The sequence below is a fragment of the Anguilla anguilla genome, chromosome 5 (assembly GCF_013347855.1).
Source record: "Anguilla anguilla isolate fAngAng1 chromosome 5, fAngAng1.pri, whole genome shotgun sequence".
Classification (NCBI taxonomy): domain Eukaryota; kingdom Metazoa; phylum Chordata; class Actinopteri; order Anguilliformes; family Anguillidae; genus Anguilla; species Anguilla anguilla.
This window is the reverse complement of record NC_049205.1, coordinates 34,249,090-34,268,410: the sequence shown is the minus strand read 5'-3', so window position 1 is coordinate 34,268,410 and position 19,321 is coordinate 34,249,090. Positions and strand designations below refer to the sequence as shown.

The following is a 19,321-nucleotide window of genomic DNA, read 5'->3' as shown; positions in this document are numbered from 1 at the left end:
CTAACAGGAAGGTGTTGCCTCGACTCGTTTGAAAGACATTTAACATTTAAAGAACCACTCCTGTGTAGCTCCTGAGTTGGTAGTGGCTGGTGACTGTGGGGAGAGACCACATTCTGAGAAGAGGTGACCATTGACCATGAGGAATTACCATGCTCCTGAGATGATTTGACCGGTGACCACAGAGTGACCATGGCCCTGATACGACTTGCCTGTTGACCACGAAGAGCGAACATGGTCCTTCAATGACTTGCTTGGTGATTATGAGGAGTGACCATGCTTCTGGGCTGATGTGCTATGTGATCATGGGAAGGGAATTATTTTTTTGGAGGGGGACAGAGGGGTGGAGTTCCCTCTTTAATGTTCCTGGTTTGAGTGAACAACACAGCTTAATATCCTTCTGCTTCTCGTCAGGCGTCAAAGCCGGACTCTGAGCAATACCATGCATTTCTGTATCCTCAAACCAGGCAGAGGCCTTTCTCTATATGAATGTCAACGTCTATACTAGTCTTTAACACGCCTGAGGTAGGCGGACTTGTCAGGGTCATAGTACCTTATTTGTGAGATAAGTCCACTTCAAGGGATGTGCTTGGCTAACACGCCATTGTTCAGTCACAAATGCTACAAATGGAGGAGCCTATTCAACCCACCACTGGCCGTTAAAGAAACACTACCCTAAAACTTGGTAGAGCCAATCAGATTGTGGGCTTTTTAGCAGAAACCAATCCCGCAAGCTGAGACTTCCCACTCCAGATGCTCAAGTTAGAGACGCACGGTCTCCAGATGCCCTACCTCGTTGTGTATCTCCTCGGAGAGCTGGAGCGTTGAGGGCTGCAGGGAATGCAGGGTCTTGGTGCCGGTGTCCGGGTCCGTGCGCAGGTTTTCTAAAGCCTCCTGGCAACGTCTTTGGATGTAGTCCAGAGTACCGGTCGAGCACTGCAGAGACACCACAGCGATCTCCGTTAGAAATGTCTGGCGTCGTCAAGAGGAGGAGGACTGAACTACATCCAAACTTACAGGTCAATAATCTTAACTGCTGGCATATTTTGAAGATACAGTATGTGCCTTGAATATGTTCAATAACACTGCATTCTGTCTGGTGCCTTTATTCGGTGTCTTTCTGATTGAGGGAAGGAGGGGATAGAATTTCTTGTTAATTTTCAAGGATATTGAGTGTAGAGGTGAGAGTATGAAAAAAAGTTATAATACATACAGTAATGAGAATAATAAAATAATTAAAATAATGAGGTGGAATGAAAAGGAGTGACTTTTTGTATGAGAAGACATATTAAGTGATATATTAAGAGAGTAAAGTGAGATCACAACAGAGTGCAACACTGAAACCAATCCAGAACCACAGGAGTCACGTCTGGCTTCATAAAGCCAGTGTCATCTGAAGGAATGAATGAACGAATGTAGAGCGATCGATTGCACCGTGCTGAAAAGGAGAGGCACCTACGCTCAATAATCCTGCAGTTTTAATAAAGGGGAGAGTTCAACAGGCGCAAACAGGGACTGAGCAACCCGCCTCCCACCGCCCACACACACATGCATATACACACATACACACACCCACACACACGTATACACACACACACACACACACACACACATACATACACACGTACATATACACGCGCACACACACACACACACACACACATGCACCACACACATACATACACACCCACACATACGTAAATATACACATGCGCACACACACACACACACACACACCCATATCAAGACACAAATACATATAAACATGCACACACATGTACACAGACACCCACACACACATACATATACACACATACACACACCCACACACATACTCATACACATGCACTCACACACACACACACACACATATACACAGTTGCACGCACGTATACACACATATACACACACACAGATCCACGTACACACACACACCCACACACATACCCACACACACATACATACACACATACCCACACACACCCACACACACACACATATACACACACACACATTTATATACACACGCACACATACACACATATATACACACATGTGTGCACTTACCTCCGCCACTCTGTGCGTGGAGCTGAATCGAGCCGTCCCCCCTGCCAAGACACAGTGCTGGTGGGTCCTGTTCAGGTCATCTACAGGTAGATTAAGAGACATCACCACCATTAACTTTAATCCAACAAGGGAAAAAGAAAAAAAGATTTTTAAAAATGCTTATCCTCCTGAGGTACAGTTTACTAAATGAGAATGAGGACTATCGCTCTCATTTAAGGTGCCATTTTGTTTCTGTTGTATGAAATGTCCATTTAAATGAGATACCGTTTCACCGTTAGTTGTCCTGTTACGCTGCTCGACAATACCGGTAGCTAGACAGTTGTGCAGTTTTGAATGTCACAAAGGAAGACTGATTTTATTATGATGCAACAGAGAAGCAGAAAACCAAAAAAGCCAATGCATTCAAACAGTTGTTACTACGACTGACTGGCATTATGTTTTGCGGCGCGATCATTACGCCTTCTAAATATTTTATATCCGATAATATACTGCACAGTCTCCATAAATCTCTCCCGCTCCACATTGCGCTATGAATTATGCAATGAAATAAACTCCTGTAATAAATATTTCTCTTTATTCCCCACTTCATCTCCCACGGAGTGGGGAAAGCAGGCTTTTTAAACACGTCGGGTCCCCTCTTCCTCTTTCCGATGTCCCCGGCGTGGTTTGCCCCGGAAATCGTATTATTAAACAGGCTTAGCAGCTTTTTAACCACTGGAATTCCGTTCAGTCCCAATATGGTGATTCGATTTGGCCATAAGCTCTTCGGCATTTCCCGTTCACAGGGTGTGACTTTGACCAATGGTGCCAAAACCAAAATGAAGGCAGATGTTGGAGCCAATGGAAATTCTAAACATACACGTGTCCTTGTTGAGTCACACACTATGCACTATGCATTATATGTTAATATCTTTTCAAGTACGCATTTCCGAGCTACTAAAATCATCCACAAAGAGATTATCTACAACAGAGGTCCTCAATCTTATCCAGAAAGGGCCGGTGTGGGTGCAGGCTTTTGTTCCAGTAACACCAAGTAAGCCTTTACATTGGTGCAACCAGCAGAATGCACCAATGCAAAGGCTGGATTTACAGTGTTCCCACCGCCACGATTCAGACGGGCCACGGCACTTCATGAAATGACATTTGGTTCTCTCAACCAGATGCAGGCAATTTCATAGGGCCCAGGAAAGACGGCAGGACTTCAGGATGGAGACTCTAACCCAGGGGTCCTCAATCTCATTCAGAAAGGGCCTGTGTGGGTGCAGGCTTTTGTTCCAACCAAGCAATTACACATCTGATTCTACTAATCAAGGTCCTTAGCAAAGACTACTCTAGTGGTTGATTAGTAGAATCAGGTGTGTAACTGCTCAGTTGGAACAAAAGCCTGCACCCACACCGGCCCTTTCTAGATAAGATTGAGGACCCCTGATCTACAAGAAAAGGCCACAAGCTTCATATTTACTAAGGGTGATCTGGAGTGGATCAGTCAGAAAGGGCACTGACCAACAGACCAGGCTAAACCAAATAGCCTAGATGTGGCAGCTTTAATTAATGTATAAAAATAATATATTTTACGCTGCGGTGCTTCTGCTGTAGCAGTCACAGTGCATGTGCAGAATTTGATTCCAGTTCCTCAGCTCAAATTGTTAGTATAGCCCTTCAAATCAGTCCCGTCTAATGGAAACTGACCACAGCCTGATTGAGGCCGTTCTTCCTGACTACGCGGAGGAACGGCCAAAATCTCCTGTTCCCACCCGGCTGCGTGTGTTCGAACCCGCGGAGCACAACGGCAAAAACATTCACGAGAAAAACCAGGGCAGGGCACAGGCGCAGCAGTTCGATCCAACGTGCGGTTTAGACGAACGCCAAGGTGCGGAGGCCTGGAAACGCGCAAAGGGGGAAGCGAGGTCAGGAAGTAGGCCCTTGATGCCAACAGTGCCGTGCAAACCCTGGAAGGGGCGGTCTCTGGCGTGTGATAAGGGCTGAGGAGGAGGGCCGGCAGCAACAGGCAAGTTCTTCCAGTGGGAGGTCCCCTGAGCAATCAGCAGACTGCACCAATGTAAAGACCGGATTTACAGCGCTCCCACCACCACGACTCAGACGGGCCACGGCACTTAATAAAATAACATTTGGTTCTCTTAACCTCCCCGATGCAGCCAATTTCATAGGGCCCAGGAAGGATGGCAGGACTCCAGAATGAAGACTCAAACCAATGAAGGGAGAACTCCCAGCCATTCTTCTTTCCATAGATTTGCACTGCAGAAACAACATGGTTGTGCCCTTCTATAGCTACAACATACAGTCATCTACAACGCCAATACTAGCACTCTCCAGTGAAGGGTGAAATGGACTAAAAGCTCCTCTAACAAGTTTATATTCATCTGCAATGGCAATACATGCGTTCTATACTGAAGGGTCAAACGGACTAAAAGCCACGTGCCCCGTGTGAGGGTCGAACTCACGACCTTCAGATTATGAGACTGACGCGCTGCCTACTGCGCCAACGAGGCAGGCACAAAATAACAATCGGCTCAGTACACCCATTTTGTAGGTATAAGCATGACCCCCAATTGTTTTCACTAACATTGGATTCACAATGTGACTGCCCTGCAGAAACAATGCAGTCGTGCTCTTCTACAACAACAGTTGACATTCATCTGCAACGGCAAAAGAAGAAATCTATAGTGAAGGATGAAAGGGAAGGGTGAAAAGCTTGTAAATCAAGATGCTCGTCCGGCTCAGGGCTGTGCGTGGGTGTACACCTTGCCTTGGGTATGGAATATTCTGGAACCAAATGCCCTGTGACAACGCAACACCTTTCATATTCAGGTGATGGAGTCAAAAGTATTTTTAGATGATGAAAAATCTATGTTTCTATGCATGTGTATGAATTGCATCAGAAATTATTTCTCTGTATAAATGGGTGACATATGTATAATACAACATCGCTGCTAGAATAGGGGTGCCTGCCCAGAAAATGAGTAACTTAATAATAACGTAAAGCAAAAATGACTGGAAGAGCTCATTTAGAACATTCCAGACAAAGCTGCCTTTAACTCTCCAGAGCTTGGGCTTCCCAGGCAATCCCGCCACTGACTTCTCCTGTGTGTATGTGAGATGGGTCTTTGAGGGCAGTACCTCGCATGTAGTAACAGTCTCCCGACTGTAGGGGGAGCGCCAGGCCCGGGGTGTGGATGTCCCAGGCCACCTTCAGCCCCACGCGCCAGCTGGCCCCGTCCACCTCTCCGTCCCCCGAACCTCCACCTGTCGACACAACCACCATCGATTTTCAGGCCTCCATCTCTCCTCAAGCCTACTCAAATCAACGTTATTTTAAGTGATTAAAACACACTCAGAGAAACCTTAAAGCTGCCATTTTTAGCATTCAATATCAATAAACCATGTTGTTCATGTTACAGTTACAGGGATTTTAACTTTTGATTTTTAAGCAAAAGCCCATCACAAAGATATGTATACCTTCTAAAATGTCTGACAAAAAACATATTATTCAAGGAAAAATCTTTGGTCAATTTATACTCATTCCACAGAAGCGGGTCCCCTGCTCAACTCTACGACATCCTTTGTTTCTACGTGTTAAATAAAGAGACGTCAGTGCGGTGGTGTATTTTGGACATGTTGGCGCTAATTAAGAGCACAGCATCAGAAAGCTACTGTGGAGGAGACAAGGCCAGGTAATGAAAAGGCTTATCCTCCCTTTTCTTCGTTCCCCCGACCAAACTCTCCTCCGAGCTCCTCCATCACGCGCCGCGCGGACGTGAAAACGAGATCCGCCCGACAACCTCCAGCGAGATCGATGCTAAAATCTTTCCACGGCCCTCTCCTCCTTCCTCCGTTCTCTTTGCTCTTGGCTAAGATAAATTGTAACCTAATTTCCCGCGGACGCTTTTTTTCCGAAAGCTGCGAAATGGCTGCCAGACGCCTCCGCGTAATGGGGGCGCGGAAATTCCAGGCAGGACTTTCATTCCGGGCGGAAGGAGCCTCGTCCGAGCGGGCTTCCGTGGAATTCGAGCCGCGGCATTGACGGGCGAGGCCGGCCGGGGAGAGAAAATAAAAAAAGAGCGAAGGAAGAGATGACGCAATGAGAGAACTGAAAGCTAAAATTGTGAACCAAAGCGAAATGAAGCCAGAGAAAAACTGAGCCAAACAAAATTAATACTTAAATTTAAAAAAAATGAATCACCTCATTCTCCCATATATAGTAGCAACTGGGAGAAGGTATTTTTTATTTATGTAATTCTCTGACCCCCAGCTGACTTGCATTGATAGCCTTAGTAATTTTATATGCACCAGGGGGAAAGGGGGGGGGGAATGTCAGTAAACGAAAAAAAAAAAAAAACACACCTCAAGATGTCCCCATCTAAACACACAATTTTAAAGGGGCACATCCCAAAAAATACAGATAACAGCATAGAGGCTGACATTCACCAGCAACGTGTCCGAAAAAGGAAAGTATAGCCTGGTCCAAACAAGACGAAACTTCCTAGATTAATCCAGAACTGGTTTAGAAAACTGTGGCCCCTAGATACAATCAAACTAGTTCACGCAGGTCAGATATAAAATGAATTTAATACTAATAAAAAGGATGAAATTATTTTCACTCCTATTCTAATGTGTTGTGGTACAAAACAGCTGATAAAAAAATAACAAAAATCGTGGCTCTTCAAAAAGAACACAAGTACCCACGGTCAAATATGTATTTGTTTTGGATTCAAATACTTTTCTGTGCTCTATTGATCTTGCCTGGTGTAATTGAGCCTGCCAATATGACAAGAAGGCAGAGTTTGCAATTTTTTAGAGTATTTCATTGGTTCCACTACACCAAACAAGATCAATATTGCGTATAAAAGTATTTAAATAAGAAACAAATACGTATTTGAACCAGCTCTGGCAGGTATAGGCCTACATATAGGCTAACGCTCACACAATAGTAATCACTAACTTTTTCATTGGCGTGTCTGCCTAACTGTGAACTGCAGATACAATGTGATAGTACACTCCTGTAACAAGTTTACATTCATCTGAAATGGAAATGCAAGCATTCTATACTGAAGGGTCAAACGGACCAAAAGCCACGTGCCCCGTGTGAGGGTCGAACTCACGACCTTCAGATTATGAGACTGACGCGCTGCCTACTGCGCCAACGAGGCAGGTGCAAATTTCGTTCTTACGTGCAAATAAAATTGCTAAAGGAAATATTTCCGATGTGATTACATTCAAGATAATTCAACTGCATGAGGAAGGTGAAAGTCAAAGGAAAATAAGTGGAAAAAATAGCAGTTTCCAAAACTGGAGTTCAAAAGATTTTTAAAAGATAAATGGGGGTCCTTACAACCGTGAAAAAACTGGTAGACCACCAAAACTATGACTATCAACAAGACAATGCTTAAAGTTTTTATCTTTGAGAGATAGAAAAAATCGAGGTCTATTCTTGCTCCAGATTTGAAGAAATCCATAGGTGTTTCGGCCAATCCTTCCACTGTGAGAAGACACTCAATGCCATGGGTCTGAAAGTATGTGTAGACAAAAAAGCCACTACTGAGAAAGTGAAATGAACAAAAGGGAAGAAAATTTGTAACTGAAATAACGAACGAGGCAAAAAAACAAATCTTTTGAACAATCGAAGCCATAAATTGCGACTCACCAAAAAAGAACCCAAGTTCACATCAGTATTTTGCAGTTACATGGAAAAAGCTCACAGAATTGTATTCACTAACTTTTTCATTTCAGTGTCTGCCCAAATGTGAACTGCAGAAACAATGTGATAGTGCGCTCCTGTAACAAGTTTACTTTCATCTGCAGTGGCAATACAAGCATTCAATACTGAAGGGTCAAAAGGACTAAAAGCCACGTGCCCCGTGTGAGGGTCGAACTCACGACCTTCAGATTATGAGACTGACGCGCTGCCTACTGCGCCAACGAGGCAGGTGCCCAGGGTGCCTTCAATGAGGTCACCCGTTTTGTGATAATAGACACTTAATTCTGGCCAGCAATGACAAGTTTTTTTAAATTAATAATTACTATAAGAATAGAATTTTACATAAAGTTTACCTGATCCCCAAAGTGCTTGGGCTCTTAAACAGTACGGTGCAAAAGTCAGAGACCACCCATTCATTTATTCAATTTCCAGTCAAATCAACAATTCAGTGCGATTTTGTTATCAGTGTTAGACAATAATGCAGGACATATATATTTTCCCGAAAATCGTAGCAAAGCCTCCACCACTACATAATCAGATAAGTGATTGTCCACTCTTTCTTTTGTGCATCCTACTGCAAAATCAAGTCGTTCTTCTTTCCAATCAACAAACAATTTATAGCTGTGTCCTCCCAACAAAATTTGTTACAAAAAGTGTCAATAGAACCTTCTGCCTTCAAAAGTGACTACCATTCAAACAAACAACTGCCCAAACAAACCTCAGCAGCCTTGCAAATTTCTTTCTTACATGCAAATAAAATTGCTAAAGGAAAATTTTCTGATGAGATTACATTCAAGATAATTCATCTGCATAAGGAAGGTGAAAGTCAAAGGAAAATAAGTGGAAAAAACGGCAGTTTCCAAAACTGGAGTTCAAAAGATTTTTACAAGATACAGAGAAATGGGAACTCCTAACAACCGTGAAAGAACAGGTAGACCACCGAAACGATGACCATCAACAAGACAGTACTTAAAGATTTTTATCTATGACAGATAGGAAAATATCAAGCTCCACTCTTGCTTCAGATGGACAGAAATCCACAGTTGTTTTGGCCAATCCTTCCACTGTGAGAAGACACTCAATGCTATGAGTCTGAAAGGGTTCGTAGGTATCAAAAAGCCACTACTGAGAAAAGAAAATTAACAAAAGAGGAGAAAATCTGCAACTGAACGAATGAGCGAGCCAAACAAACAAATCTTTTGAAGGAACCAAGGCAAAAAGTGCACCTCACCAAAAAGAACCCAAGTTCCCATCACTGTTTTGCAGACGACACATAACCCTCACAAAATTGTATTCACCAACTGTTTCATTTCAGCGCCTGCCCAACTGTGAACTGCAGAAACAATGTGATAGTGCGCTCCTGTAACAAGTTTACTTTCATCTGCAATGGCAATACAAGCATTCTATACTGAAGGGTCAAACGGACTAAAAGCCACGTGCCCCGTGTGAGGGTCGAACTCACGACCTTCAGATTATGAGACTGACGCGCTGCCTACTGCGCCAACAAGGCAGGTGTCCAGGGTGCCTTCAATGAGGTTACCCGTTTTGTGATAATAGACACTTAATTCTGGCCAGCAATGACAAGTTTTTTTTAAATTAATAATTACTATAAGAATAGAAATTTAAATAAAGGTTACCTGATCCCCAAAGTGCTTGGGCTCTTAAACAGTACGGTGCAAAAGTCAGAGACCACCCATTCATTTATTCAATTTCCAGTCAAATCAACAATTCAGTGCGATTTTGTTATCAGTGTTAGACAATAATGCAGGACATATAGGCTAGGCCTATATTTTCCCGAAAATTGTAGCAAAGCCTCCACCACTACATATAATATCAGATCAGTGTTTGTCCACTCTTTCTTTTGTGCATCCTACTGCAACATCAAATCTTTCTTCTTTCCAATCAACAATCAATTTACAGCTGTGTCCTCCCAACGAAATGTGTTACAAAAAGTGTCAATAGAACCTTCTACCTTCAAAAGTGACTACCATTCAAACAAACAACTGCCCAAACAAACCTCAGCAGCCTTGCAAATTTCTTTCTTACGTGCAAATAAAATTGCTAAAGGAAATATTTCTGATGAGATTACATTCAAGATAATTCAACTGCATGAAGAAGGTGAAAGTCAAAGGAAAATAAGTGGAAAAAACGGCAGTTTCTACTGGAGTTCTAAAGATTTTTACAAGATACAGAGAAATGGAAACTCCTAAAAACCGTGAAAGAACAGGTAGACCACCAAAACTATGACCGTCAACAAGACAGTACTTAAAGATTTTTATCTTTGAGAGATAGGATAATGTCAAGCTCCACTCTTGCTTCAGATGGACAGAAATCCATAGTTGTTTCGGCCAATCCTTCCACTGTGAGAAGACACTCAATGCTATGAGTCTGAAAGGGTTAGTAGGTATCAAAAAGCCACTACTGAGAAAGGAAAATTAACAAAAGAGGAGAAAATCTGCAACTGAACGAATGAGCGAGCCAAACAAACAAATCTTTTGAAGGAACCAAGGCAAAAAGTGCACCTCACCAAAAAGAACCCAAGTTCCCATCACTGTTTTGCAGACGACGCATAACCCTCACACAATTGTATTCACTAACTTTTTCATTTCAGTGTCTGCCCAACTGTGAACTGCAGAAACAATGTGATAGTGCGCTCCTGTAACAAGTTTACTTTCATCTGCAATGGCAATACAAGCATTCTATACTGAAGGGTCAAACGGACTAAAAGCCACGTGCCCCGTGTGAGGGTCGAACTCACGACCTTCAGATTATGAGACTGACGCGCTGCCTACTGCGCCAACGAGGCAGGTGCCCAGGGTGCCTTCAATGAGGTTACCCGTTTTGTGATAGCCTAATAGACACTTAATTCTGGCCAGCAATGACAAGTTTTTTTTAATTAATAATTACTATAAGAATAGAAATTTAAATAAAGGTTACCTGATCCCCAAAGTGCTTGTGCTCTTAAACAGTACGGTGCAAAAGCCAGAGACCACCCATCCATTTATTCAATTTCCAGTCAAATCAACAATTCAGCGCGATTTTGTTATCAGTGTTAGACAATAATGAAGGACATATATATTATCGCGAAAATTGTAGCAAAGCCTCCACCACTACATAATCAGATCAGTGTTTGTCCATTCTTTCTTTTGTGCATCCTACTGCAACATCAAGTCTTTCTTCTTTCCAATCAACAAACAATTTACAGCTGTGTCCTCCCAACGACATTTGTTACAAAAAGTGTCAATAGAACCTTCTGCCTTCAAAAGTGACTACCATTCAAACAAACAACTGCCCAAACAAACCTCAGCAGCCTTGCAAATTTCTTTCTTACGTGCAAATAAAAATGCTAAAGGAAATTTTTCTGATGAGATTACATTCAAGATAATTCAACTGCATGAGGAAGGCGAAAGTCAAAGGAAAATAAGTGGAAAAAACAACAGTTTCCAAAACTGGAGTTCAAAAGATTTTTTACAAGATACAGAGAAATGGGAACTCCTAACAACCGTGAAAGAACAGGTAGACCACCGAAACTATGACCGTCAACAAGACAGTAGGCTACTTAAAGATTTTTATCTATGACAGATAGGAAAATATCAAGCTCCACTCTTGCTTCGGATGGACAGAAATCCATAGTTGTTTCGGCCAATCCTTCCACTGTGAGAAGACACTCAATGCTATGAGTCTGAAAGGGTTCGTAGGTATCAAAAAGCCACAAGTGAGAAAAGAAAATGAACAAAAGAGGAGAAAATTTGCAACTGAACGAATGAACGAGCCAAACAAACAAATCTTTTGAACGAACCAAGGCAAAAAGTGCATCTCACCAAAAACAACCCAAGTTCCCATCACTGTTTTGCAGACGACGCATAACCCTCACACAATTGTATTCACTAACTTTTTCATTTCAGCGTCTGCCCAACTCTGAACTGCAGAAACAATGTGATAGTGCGCTCCTGTAACAAGTTTACTTTCATCTGCAGTGGCAATACAAGCATTCTATACTGAAGGGTCAAGCGGACTAAAAGCCACGTGCCCCGTGTGAGGGTCGAACTCACGACCTTCAGATTATGAGACTGATGCGCTGCCTACTGCGCCAACGAGGCAGGTGCCCAGGGTGCCTTCAATGAGGTCACCCGTTTTGTGATAATAGACACTTAAATCTGGCCAGCAATGACAAGTTTTTTTTAATTAATAATTAGGCCTACTATAAGAATAGAAATTTAAATAAAGGTTACCTGATCCTCAAACTGCTTGGGCTCTTAAACAGTACGGTGCAAAAGTCAGAGACCACCCATTCATTTATTCAATTTCCAGTCAAATAAACAATTCAGTGCAATTTTGTTATCAGTGTTAGACAATAATGCAGGACATATAGGCTAGGCCTATATTTTCCCGAAAATTGTAGCAAAGCCTCCACCACTACATATAGGCTAATATCAGATCAGTGTTTGTCCACTCTTTCTTTTGTGCATCCTACTGCAACATCAAGTCATTCTTCTTTCCAATCAACAAACAATTTATAGCTGTGTCCTCCCAACAAAATGTGTTACAAAAAGTGTCATAAGAACCATCTGCCTTCAAAAGTGACTACCATTCAAACAAACAACTGCCCAAACAAACCTGCAGCTTTGCAAATTTCTTTCTTATGTGCAAATAAAATTACTAGAGGAAATTTTTCTGATGAGATTACATTCAAGATAATTCAACTGCATGAGGAAGGTGAAAGTCAAAGGAAAATAAGTGGAAAAAACTGGAGTTCAAAAGATTTTTACAAGATACAAAGAAATGGGAACTCCTAACAACCGTGAAAGAACAGGTAGACCACTGAAACTATGACCGTCAACAAGACAGTACTTAAAGATTTTTATCTATGACAGATAGGAAAATATCAAGCTCCACTCTTGCTTCAGATGGACAGAAATCCACAGGTGTTTCGGGCCAATCCTTCCACTGTGAGAAGACACTCAATGCTATGAGTCTGAAAGGGTTCTTAGGTATCAACAAGCCACTACTGAGAAAAGAAAATGAACAAAAGAGGAGAAAATTTGCAACTGAACGAATGAACGAGCCAAACAAACAAATCATTTGAATGAACCAAGGCAAAAAGTGCACCTCACCAAAAAGAACCCAAGTTCCCATCACTGTTTTGCAGACGACGCATAACCCTCACACAATTGTATTCACTAACTTTTTCATTTCAGCGTCTGCCCAACTGTGAACTGCAGAAACAATGCGCTCCTGTAACAAGTTTACTTTCATCTGCAATGGCAATACAAGCATTCTATACTGAAGGGTCAAACGGACTAAAAGCCACGTGCCCCGTGTGAGGGTCGAACTCACGACCTTCAGATTATGAGACTGACGCGCTGCCAACTGCGCCAACGAGGCAGGTGCCCAGGGTGTCTTCAATGAGGTTACCCGTTTTGTGATAATAGACACTTAATTCTGGCCTGCAATGACAAGTTTTTTTAAATTAATAATTACTATAAGAATAGAAATTTAAATAAAGGTTACCTGATCCCCATAGTGCTTGGGCTCTTAAACAGTACGGTGCAAAAGCCAGAGACCACCCATTCATTTATTCAATTTCCAGTCAAATCAACAATTCAGTGCAATTTTGTTATCAGTGTTAGACAATACTGCAGGACATAGACAGCGTATTTTCCCGAAAATTGTAGCAAAGCCTCCACCACTACATAATCAGATCAGTGTTTGTCCACTCTTTCTTTTGTGCATCCTACTGGAACATCAAATCTTTCTTCTTTCCAATCAACAATCAATTTACAGCTGTGTCCTCCCAACAAAATTTGTTACAAAAAGTGTCAATAGAACCTTCTGCCTTCAAAAGTGACTACCATTCAAACAAACAACTGCCCAAACAAACCTCAGCAGCCTTGCAAATTTCTTTCTTACGTGCAAATAAAATTGCTAAAGGAAATATTTCTGATGAGATTACATTCAAGATAATTCAAATGCATGAGGAAGGTGAAAGTCAAAGGAAAATAAGTGGAAAAAACGACAGTTTCCAAAACTGGAGTTCAAAAGATTTTTACAAGATACAGAGAAGTGGAAACTCCTAACAACCGTGAAAGAACAGGTAGACCACCAAAACTATGACCGTCAACAAGACAGTACTTAAAGATTTTTATCTTTGAGAGATAGGATAATGTCAAGCTCCACTCTTGCTTCAGATGGACAGAAATCCACAGTTGTTTCGGCCAATCCTTCCACTGTGAGAAGACACTCAATGCTATGAGTCTGAAAGGGTTCGTAGGTATCAAAAAGGCACTACTGAGAAAAGAAAATTAACAAAAGAGGAGAAAATTTGCAACTGAACGAATGAACGAGCCAAACAAACAAATCATTTGAATGAACCAAGGCAAAAAGTGCACCTCACCAAAAAGAACCCAAGTTCCCATCACTGTTTTGCAGACGACGCATAACCCTCACACAATTGTATTCACTAACTTTTTCATTTCAGCGTCTGCCCAACTGTGAACTGCAGAAACAATGCGCTCCTGTAACAAGTTTACTTTCATCTGCAATGGCAATACAAGCATTCTATACTGAAGGGTCAAACGGACTAAAAGCCACGTGCCCCGTGTGAGGGTCGAACTCACGACCTTCAGATTATGAGACTGACGCGCTGCCAACTGCGCCAACGAGGCAGGTGCCCAGGGTGTCTTCAATGAGGTTACCCGTTTTGTGATAATAGACACTTAATTCTGGCCTGCAATGACAAGTTTTTTTAAATTAATAATTACTATAAGAATAGAAATTTAAATAAAGGTTACCTGATCCCCATAGTGCTTGGGCTCTTAAACAGTACGGTGCAAAAGCCAGAGACCACCCATTCATTTATTCAATTTCCAGTCAAATCAACAATTCAGTGCAATTTTGTTATCAGTGTTAGACAATACTGCAGGACATAGACAGCGTATTTTCCCGAAAATTGTAGCAAAGCCTCCACCACTACATAATCAGATCAGTGTTTGTCCACTCTTTCTTTTGTGCATCCTACTGGAACATCAAATCTTTCTTCTTTCCAATCAACAATCAATTTACAGCTGTGTCCTCCCAACAAAATTTGTTACAAAAAGTGTCAATAGAACCTTCTGCCTTCAAAAGTGACTACCATTCAAACAAACAACTGCCCAAACAAACCTCAGCAGCCTTGCAAATTTCTTTCTTACGTGCAAATAAAATTGCTAAAGGAAATATTTCTGATGAGATTACATTCAAGATAATTCAAATGCATGAGGAAGGTGAAAGTCAAAGGAAAATAAGTGGAAAAAACGACAGTTTCCAAAACTGGAGTTCAAAAGATTTTTACAAGATACAGAGAAGTGGAAACTCCTAACAACCGTGAAAGAACAGGTAGACCACCAAAACTATGACCGTCAACAAGACAGTACTTAAAGATTTTTATCTTTGAGAGATAGGATAATGTCAAGCTCCACTCTTGCTTCAGATGGACAGAAATCCACAGTTGTTTCGGCCAATCCTTCCACTGTGAGAAGACACTCAATGCTATGAGTCTGAAAGGGTTCGTAGGTATCAAAAAGGCACTACTGAGAAAAGAAAATTAACAAAAGAGGAGAAAATTTGCAACTGAACGAATGAACGAGCCAAACAAATCTTTTGAACGAACCAAGGCAAAAAGTGCACCTCACCAAAAAGAACCCAAGTTCCCATCACTGTTTTGCAGACGACGCATAAGCCTCACACAATTGTATTCACTAACTTTTTCATTTCAGCGTCTGCCCAACTGTGAACTGCAGACACAATGTGATAGTGCGCTCCTGTAACAACTTTACTTTCATCTGCAATGGCAATACAAGCATTCTATACTGAAGGGTCAAACGGACTAAAAGCCACGTGCCCCGTGTGAGGGTCGAACTCACGACCTTCAGATTATGAGACTGACGCGCTGCCTACTGCGCCAACGAGGCAGGTGCCCAGGGTGCCTTCAATGAGGTCACCCGTTTTGTGATAATAGACACTTAATTCTGGCCAGCAATGACAAGTTTTTTTAAATTAATAATTACTATAAGAATAGAAATTTAAACAAAGGTTACCTGATCCCCAAAGTGCTTGTGCTCTTAAACAGTACGGTGCAAAAGCCAGAGACCACCCATTCATTTATTCAATTTCCAGTCAAATCAACAATTCAGCACGATTTTGTTATCAGTGTTAGACAATAATGAAGGATATATATATTATCCCGAAAATTGTAGCAAAGCCTCCACCACTACATAAAATATCAGATCAGTGATTGTCCACTCTTTCTTTTGTGCATCCTACTGCAACATCAAATCTTTCTTCTTTCCAATCAACAATCAATTTACACCTGTGTCCTCCCAATGAAATTTGTTACAAAAAGTGTCAATAGAACCTTCTGCCTTCAAAAGTGACTACCATTCAAACAAACAACTGCCCAAACAAACCTCAGCAGCCTTGCAGATTTCTTTCTCACGTGCAAAAAAAATTGCTAAAGGAAATTTTTCTGATGAGATTACATTCAAGATAATTCAACTGCATGAGGAAGGTGAAAGTCAAAGGAAAATAAGTGTAAAAAACAGCAGTTTCCAAAACTGGAGTTCAAAAGATTTTTACAAGATACAGAGAAATGGGAACTCCTAACAACCGTGAAAGAACAGGTAGACCACTGAAACTATGACCGTCAACAAGACAGTACTTAAAGATTTTTATCTATGACAGATAGGAAAATATCAAGCTCCACTTTTGCTTCAGCTGGACAGAAATCCACAGTTGTTTCAGCCAAACCTTCCACTGTGAGAAGACACTCAATGCTATGAGTCTGAAAGGGTTCGTAGGTATCAAAAAGCCACTACTGAGAAAAGAAAATGAACAAAAGAGGAGAAAATCTGTAACTGAACGAATGAATGAGCCAAACAAACAAATCATTTGAACGAACCAAAGCAAAAAGTGTACCTCACCAAAAAGAACCCAAGTTCCCATCACTGTTTTGCAGACAACGCATAAGCCTCACACAATTGTATTCACTAACTTTTTCATTTCAGCATCTGCCCAACTGTGAACTGCAGAAACAATGTGATAGTGCGCTCCTGTAACAAGTTTACTTTCATCTGCAATGGCAATACAAGCATTCTATACTGAAGGGTCAAACGGACTAAAAGCCACGTGCCCCGTGTGAGGGTCGAACTCACGACCTTCAGATTATGAGACTGACGCGCTGCCTACTGCGCCAACGAGGCAGGTGCCCAGGGTGTCTTCAATGAGGTTACCCGTTTTGTGACAATAGACACTTAATTCTGGCCAGCAATGACAAGTTTTTTTAAATTAATAATTACTATAAGAATAGAAATTTAAATAAAGGTTAGCTGATCCCCAAAGTGCTTGGGCTCTTAAACAGTACGGTGCAAGAGTCAGAGACCACCCATTCATTTATTCAATTTCCAGTCAAATCAACAATTCAGTGTGATTTTGTTATCAGTGTTAGACAATAATGCAGGACATAGCCTATATATTTTCTCGAAAATTGTAGCAAAGCCTCCACCACTACATAATCAGATCAGTGTTTGTCCACTCTTTCTTTTGTGCATCCTACTGCAACATCAAATCTTTCTTCTTTCCAATCAACAATCAATTTACAGCTGTGTCCTCCCAACGAAATTTGTTACAAAAAGTGTCAATAGAACCTTCTGCCTTCAAAAGTGACTACCATTCAAACAAACAACTGCCCAAACAAACCTCAGCAGCCTTGCAAATTTCTTTCTTACGTGCAAATAAAATTGCTAAAGGAAATATTTCTGATGACATTACATTCAAGATAATTCAACTGCATGAGGAAGGTGAAAGTCAAAGGAAAATAAGTGGAAAAAACGGCAGTTTCTAAAACTGGAGTTCAAAAGATTTTTACAAGATACAGAGAAATGGAAACTCCTAACAACCGTGAAAGAACAGGTAGACCACCGAAACTATGACCATCAACAAGACAGCACTTAAAGATTTTTATCTTTGAGAGACAGGATAATGTCAAGCTCCACTCTTGCTTCAGATGGACAGAAATCCACAGTTGTTTCGGCCAATCCTTCCACTGTGAGAAGACACTCAGTGCTATGAGTCTGAAAGGGTTCGTAGGTATCAAAAAGCCACTACTGAGAAAAGAAAATTAACAAAAGAGGAGAAAATCTGCAACTGAACGAATGAACGAGCCAAACAAACAAATCTTTTGAACAAACCAAGGCAAAAAGTGCACCTCACCAAAAAGAACCAAAGTTCCCATCACTGTTTTGCAGACGACGCATAATCCTCACACAATTGTATTCACTAACTTCTTCATTTCAGTGTCTGCCCAACTGTGAACTGCAGAAACAATGTGATAGTGCGCTCCTGTAACAAGTTTACTTTCATCTGCAATGGCAATACAAGCATTCTATACTGAAGGGTCAAACGGACTAAAAGCCATGTGCCCCGTGTGAGGGTCGAACTCACGACCTTCAGATTATGAGACTGACGCGCTGCCTACTGCGCCAACGAGGCAGGTGCCCAGGGTGCCCAGGGTGCCTTCAATGAGGTCACCCGTTTTGTGAGAATAGACACTTAATTCTGGCCAGCAATGACAAGTTTTTTTAAATTAATAATTACTATAAGAATAGAAATTTAAATAAAGGTTAGCTGATCCCCAAAGTGCTTGGGCTCTTAAACAGTACGGTGCAAGAGTCAGAGACCACCCATTCATTTATTCAAATTCCAGTCAAATCAACAATTCAGTGTGATTTTGTTATCAGTGTTAGACAATAATGCAGGACATAGCCTATATATTTTCTCGAAAATTGTAGCAAAGCCTCCACCACTACATAATCAGATCAGTGTTTGTCCACTCTTTCTTTTGTGCATCCTACTGCAACATCAAATCGTTCTTCTTTCCAATCAACAATCAATTTACAGCCGTGTCCTCCCAACAAAATTTGTTACAAAAAGTGTCAATAGAACCTTCTGCCTTCAAAAGTGAGTACCATTCAAACAAACAACTGCCCAAACAAACCTCAGCAGCCTTGCAAATTTCTTTCTTACGTGCAAATAAAATTGCTAAAGGAAATATTTCTGATGAGATTACATTCAAGATAATTCAACTGCATGAGGAAGGTGAAAGTCAAAGGAAAATAAGTGGAGAAAACGGCAGTTTCTAAAACTGGAGTTCAAAAGATTTTTACAAGATACAGAGAAATGGAAACTCCTAACAACCGTGAAAGAACAGGTAGACCACCGAAACTATGACCATCAACAAGACAGTACTTAAAGATTTTTATCTTTGAGAGATAGGATAATGTCAAGCTCCACTCTTGCTTCAGATGGACAGAAATCCACAGTTGTTTCGGCCAATCGTTCCACTGTGAGAAGACACTCAAAGCTATGAGTATGAAAGGGTTCGTAGGTATCAAAAAGCCACTACTGAGAAATGAAAATTAACAAAAGAGGAGAAAATTTGCAACTGAGCGAATGAACGAGCCAAACAAACAAATCTGTTGAACGAACCAAGGTAAAAAGTGCACCTCA

The 19,321-nt window shown here is 41.4% G+C and overlaps 1 protein-coding gene and 11 non-coding genes across 12 annotated transcripts in view; all 12 read right to left on the bottom strand.

Moving 5' to 3' along the window:
• Positions 1-19,321, bottom strand: part of fto (FTO alpha-ketoglutarate dependent dioxygenase) — a 154,825-nt gene that overhangs the window by 93,229 nt on the left and 42,275 nt on the right. The window contains exons 4-6 of the mRNA XM_035419077.1: positions 5,203-5,328; positions 2,065-2,144; positions 790-933 (exon numbers count right to left, since the gene is read on the bottom strand). Of these exons, the coding sequence (XP_035274968.1) occupies positions 790-933; positions 2,065-2,144; positions 5,203-5,328 (350 nt within the window). The remainder of the gene's footprint in view (positions 1-789; positions 934-2,064; positions 2,145-5,202; positions 5,329-19,321) is intronic.
• Positions 4,502-4,574, bottom strand: trnam-cau. The gene has a single exon. It is a non-coding gene; the product is annotated as a tRNA-Met (tRNA).
• Positions 7,160-7,232, bottom strand: trnam-cau. Its single transcript has one exon. It is a non-coding gene; the product is annotated as a tRNA-Met (tRNA).
• Positions 7,935-8,007, bottom strand: trnam-cau. Its single transcript has one exon. It is a non-coding gene; the product is annotated as a tRNA-Met (tRNA).
• Positions 9,218-9,290, bottom strand: trnam-cau. The gene has a single exon. It is a non-coding gene; the product is annotated as a tRNA-Met (tRNA).
• On the bottom strand, positions 10,514-10,586 carry trnam-cau. Its single transcript has one exon. It is a non-coding gene; the product is annotated as a tRNA-Met (tRNA).
• trnam-cau lies at positions 11,808-11,880 on the bottom strand. Its single transcript has one exon. It is a non-coding gene; the product is annotated as a tRNA-Met (tRNA).
• Positions 13,093-13,165, bottom strand: trnam-cau. Its single transcript has one exon. It is a non-coding gene; the product is annotated as a tRNA-Met (tRNA).
• On the bottom strand, positions 14,373-14,445 carry trnam-cau. The gene has a single exon. It is a non-coding gene; the product is annotated as a tRNA-Met (tRNA).
• trnam-cau lies at positions 15,657-15,729 on the bottom strand. Its single transcript has one exon. It is a non-coding gene; the product is annotated as a tRNA-Met (tRNA).
• Positions 16,944-17,016, bottom strand: trnam-cau. Its single transcript has one exon. It is a non-coding gene; the product is annotated as a tRNA-Met (tRNA).
• trnam-cau lies at positions 18,232-18,304 on the bottom strand. Its single transcript has one exon. It is a non-coding gene; the product is annotated as a tRNA-Met (tRNA).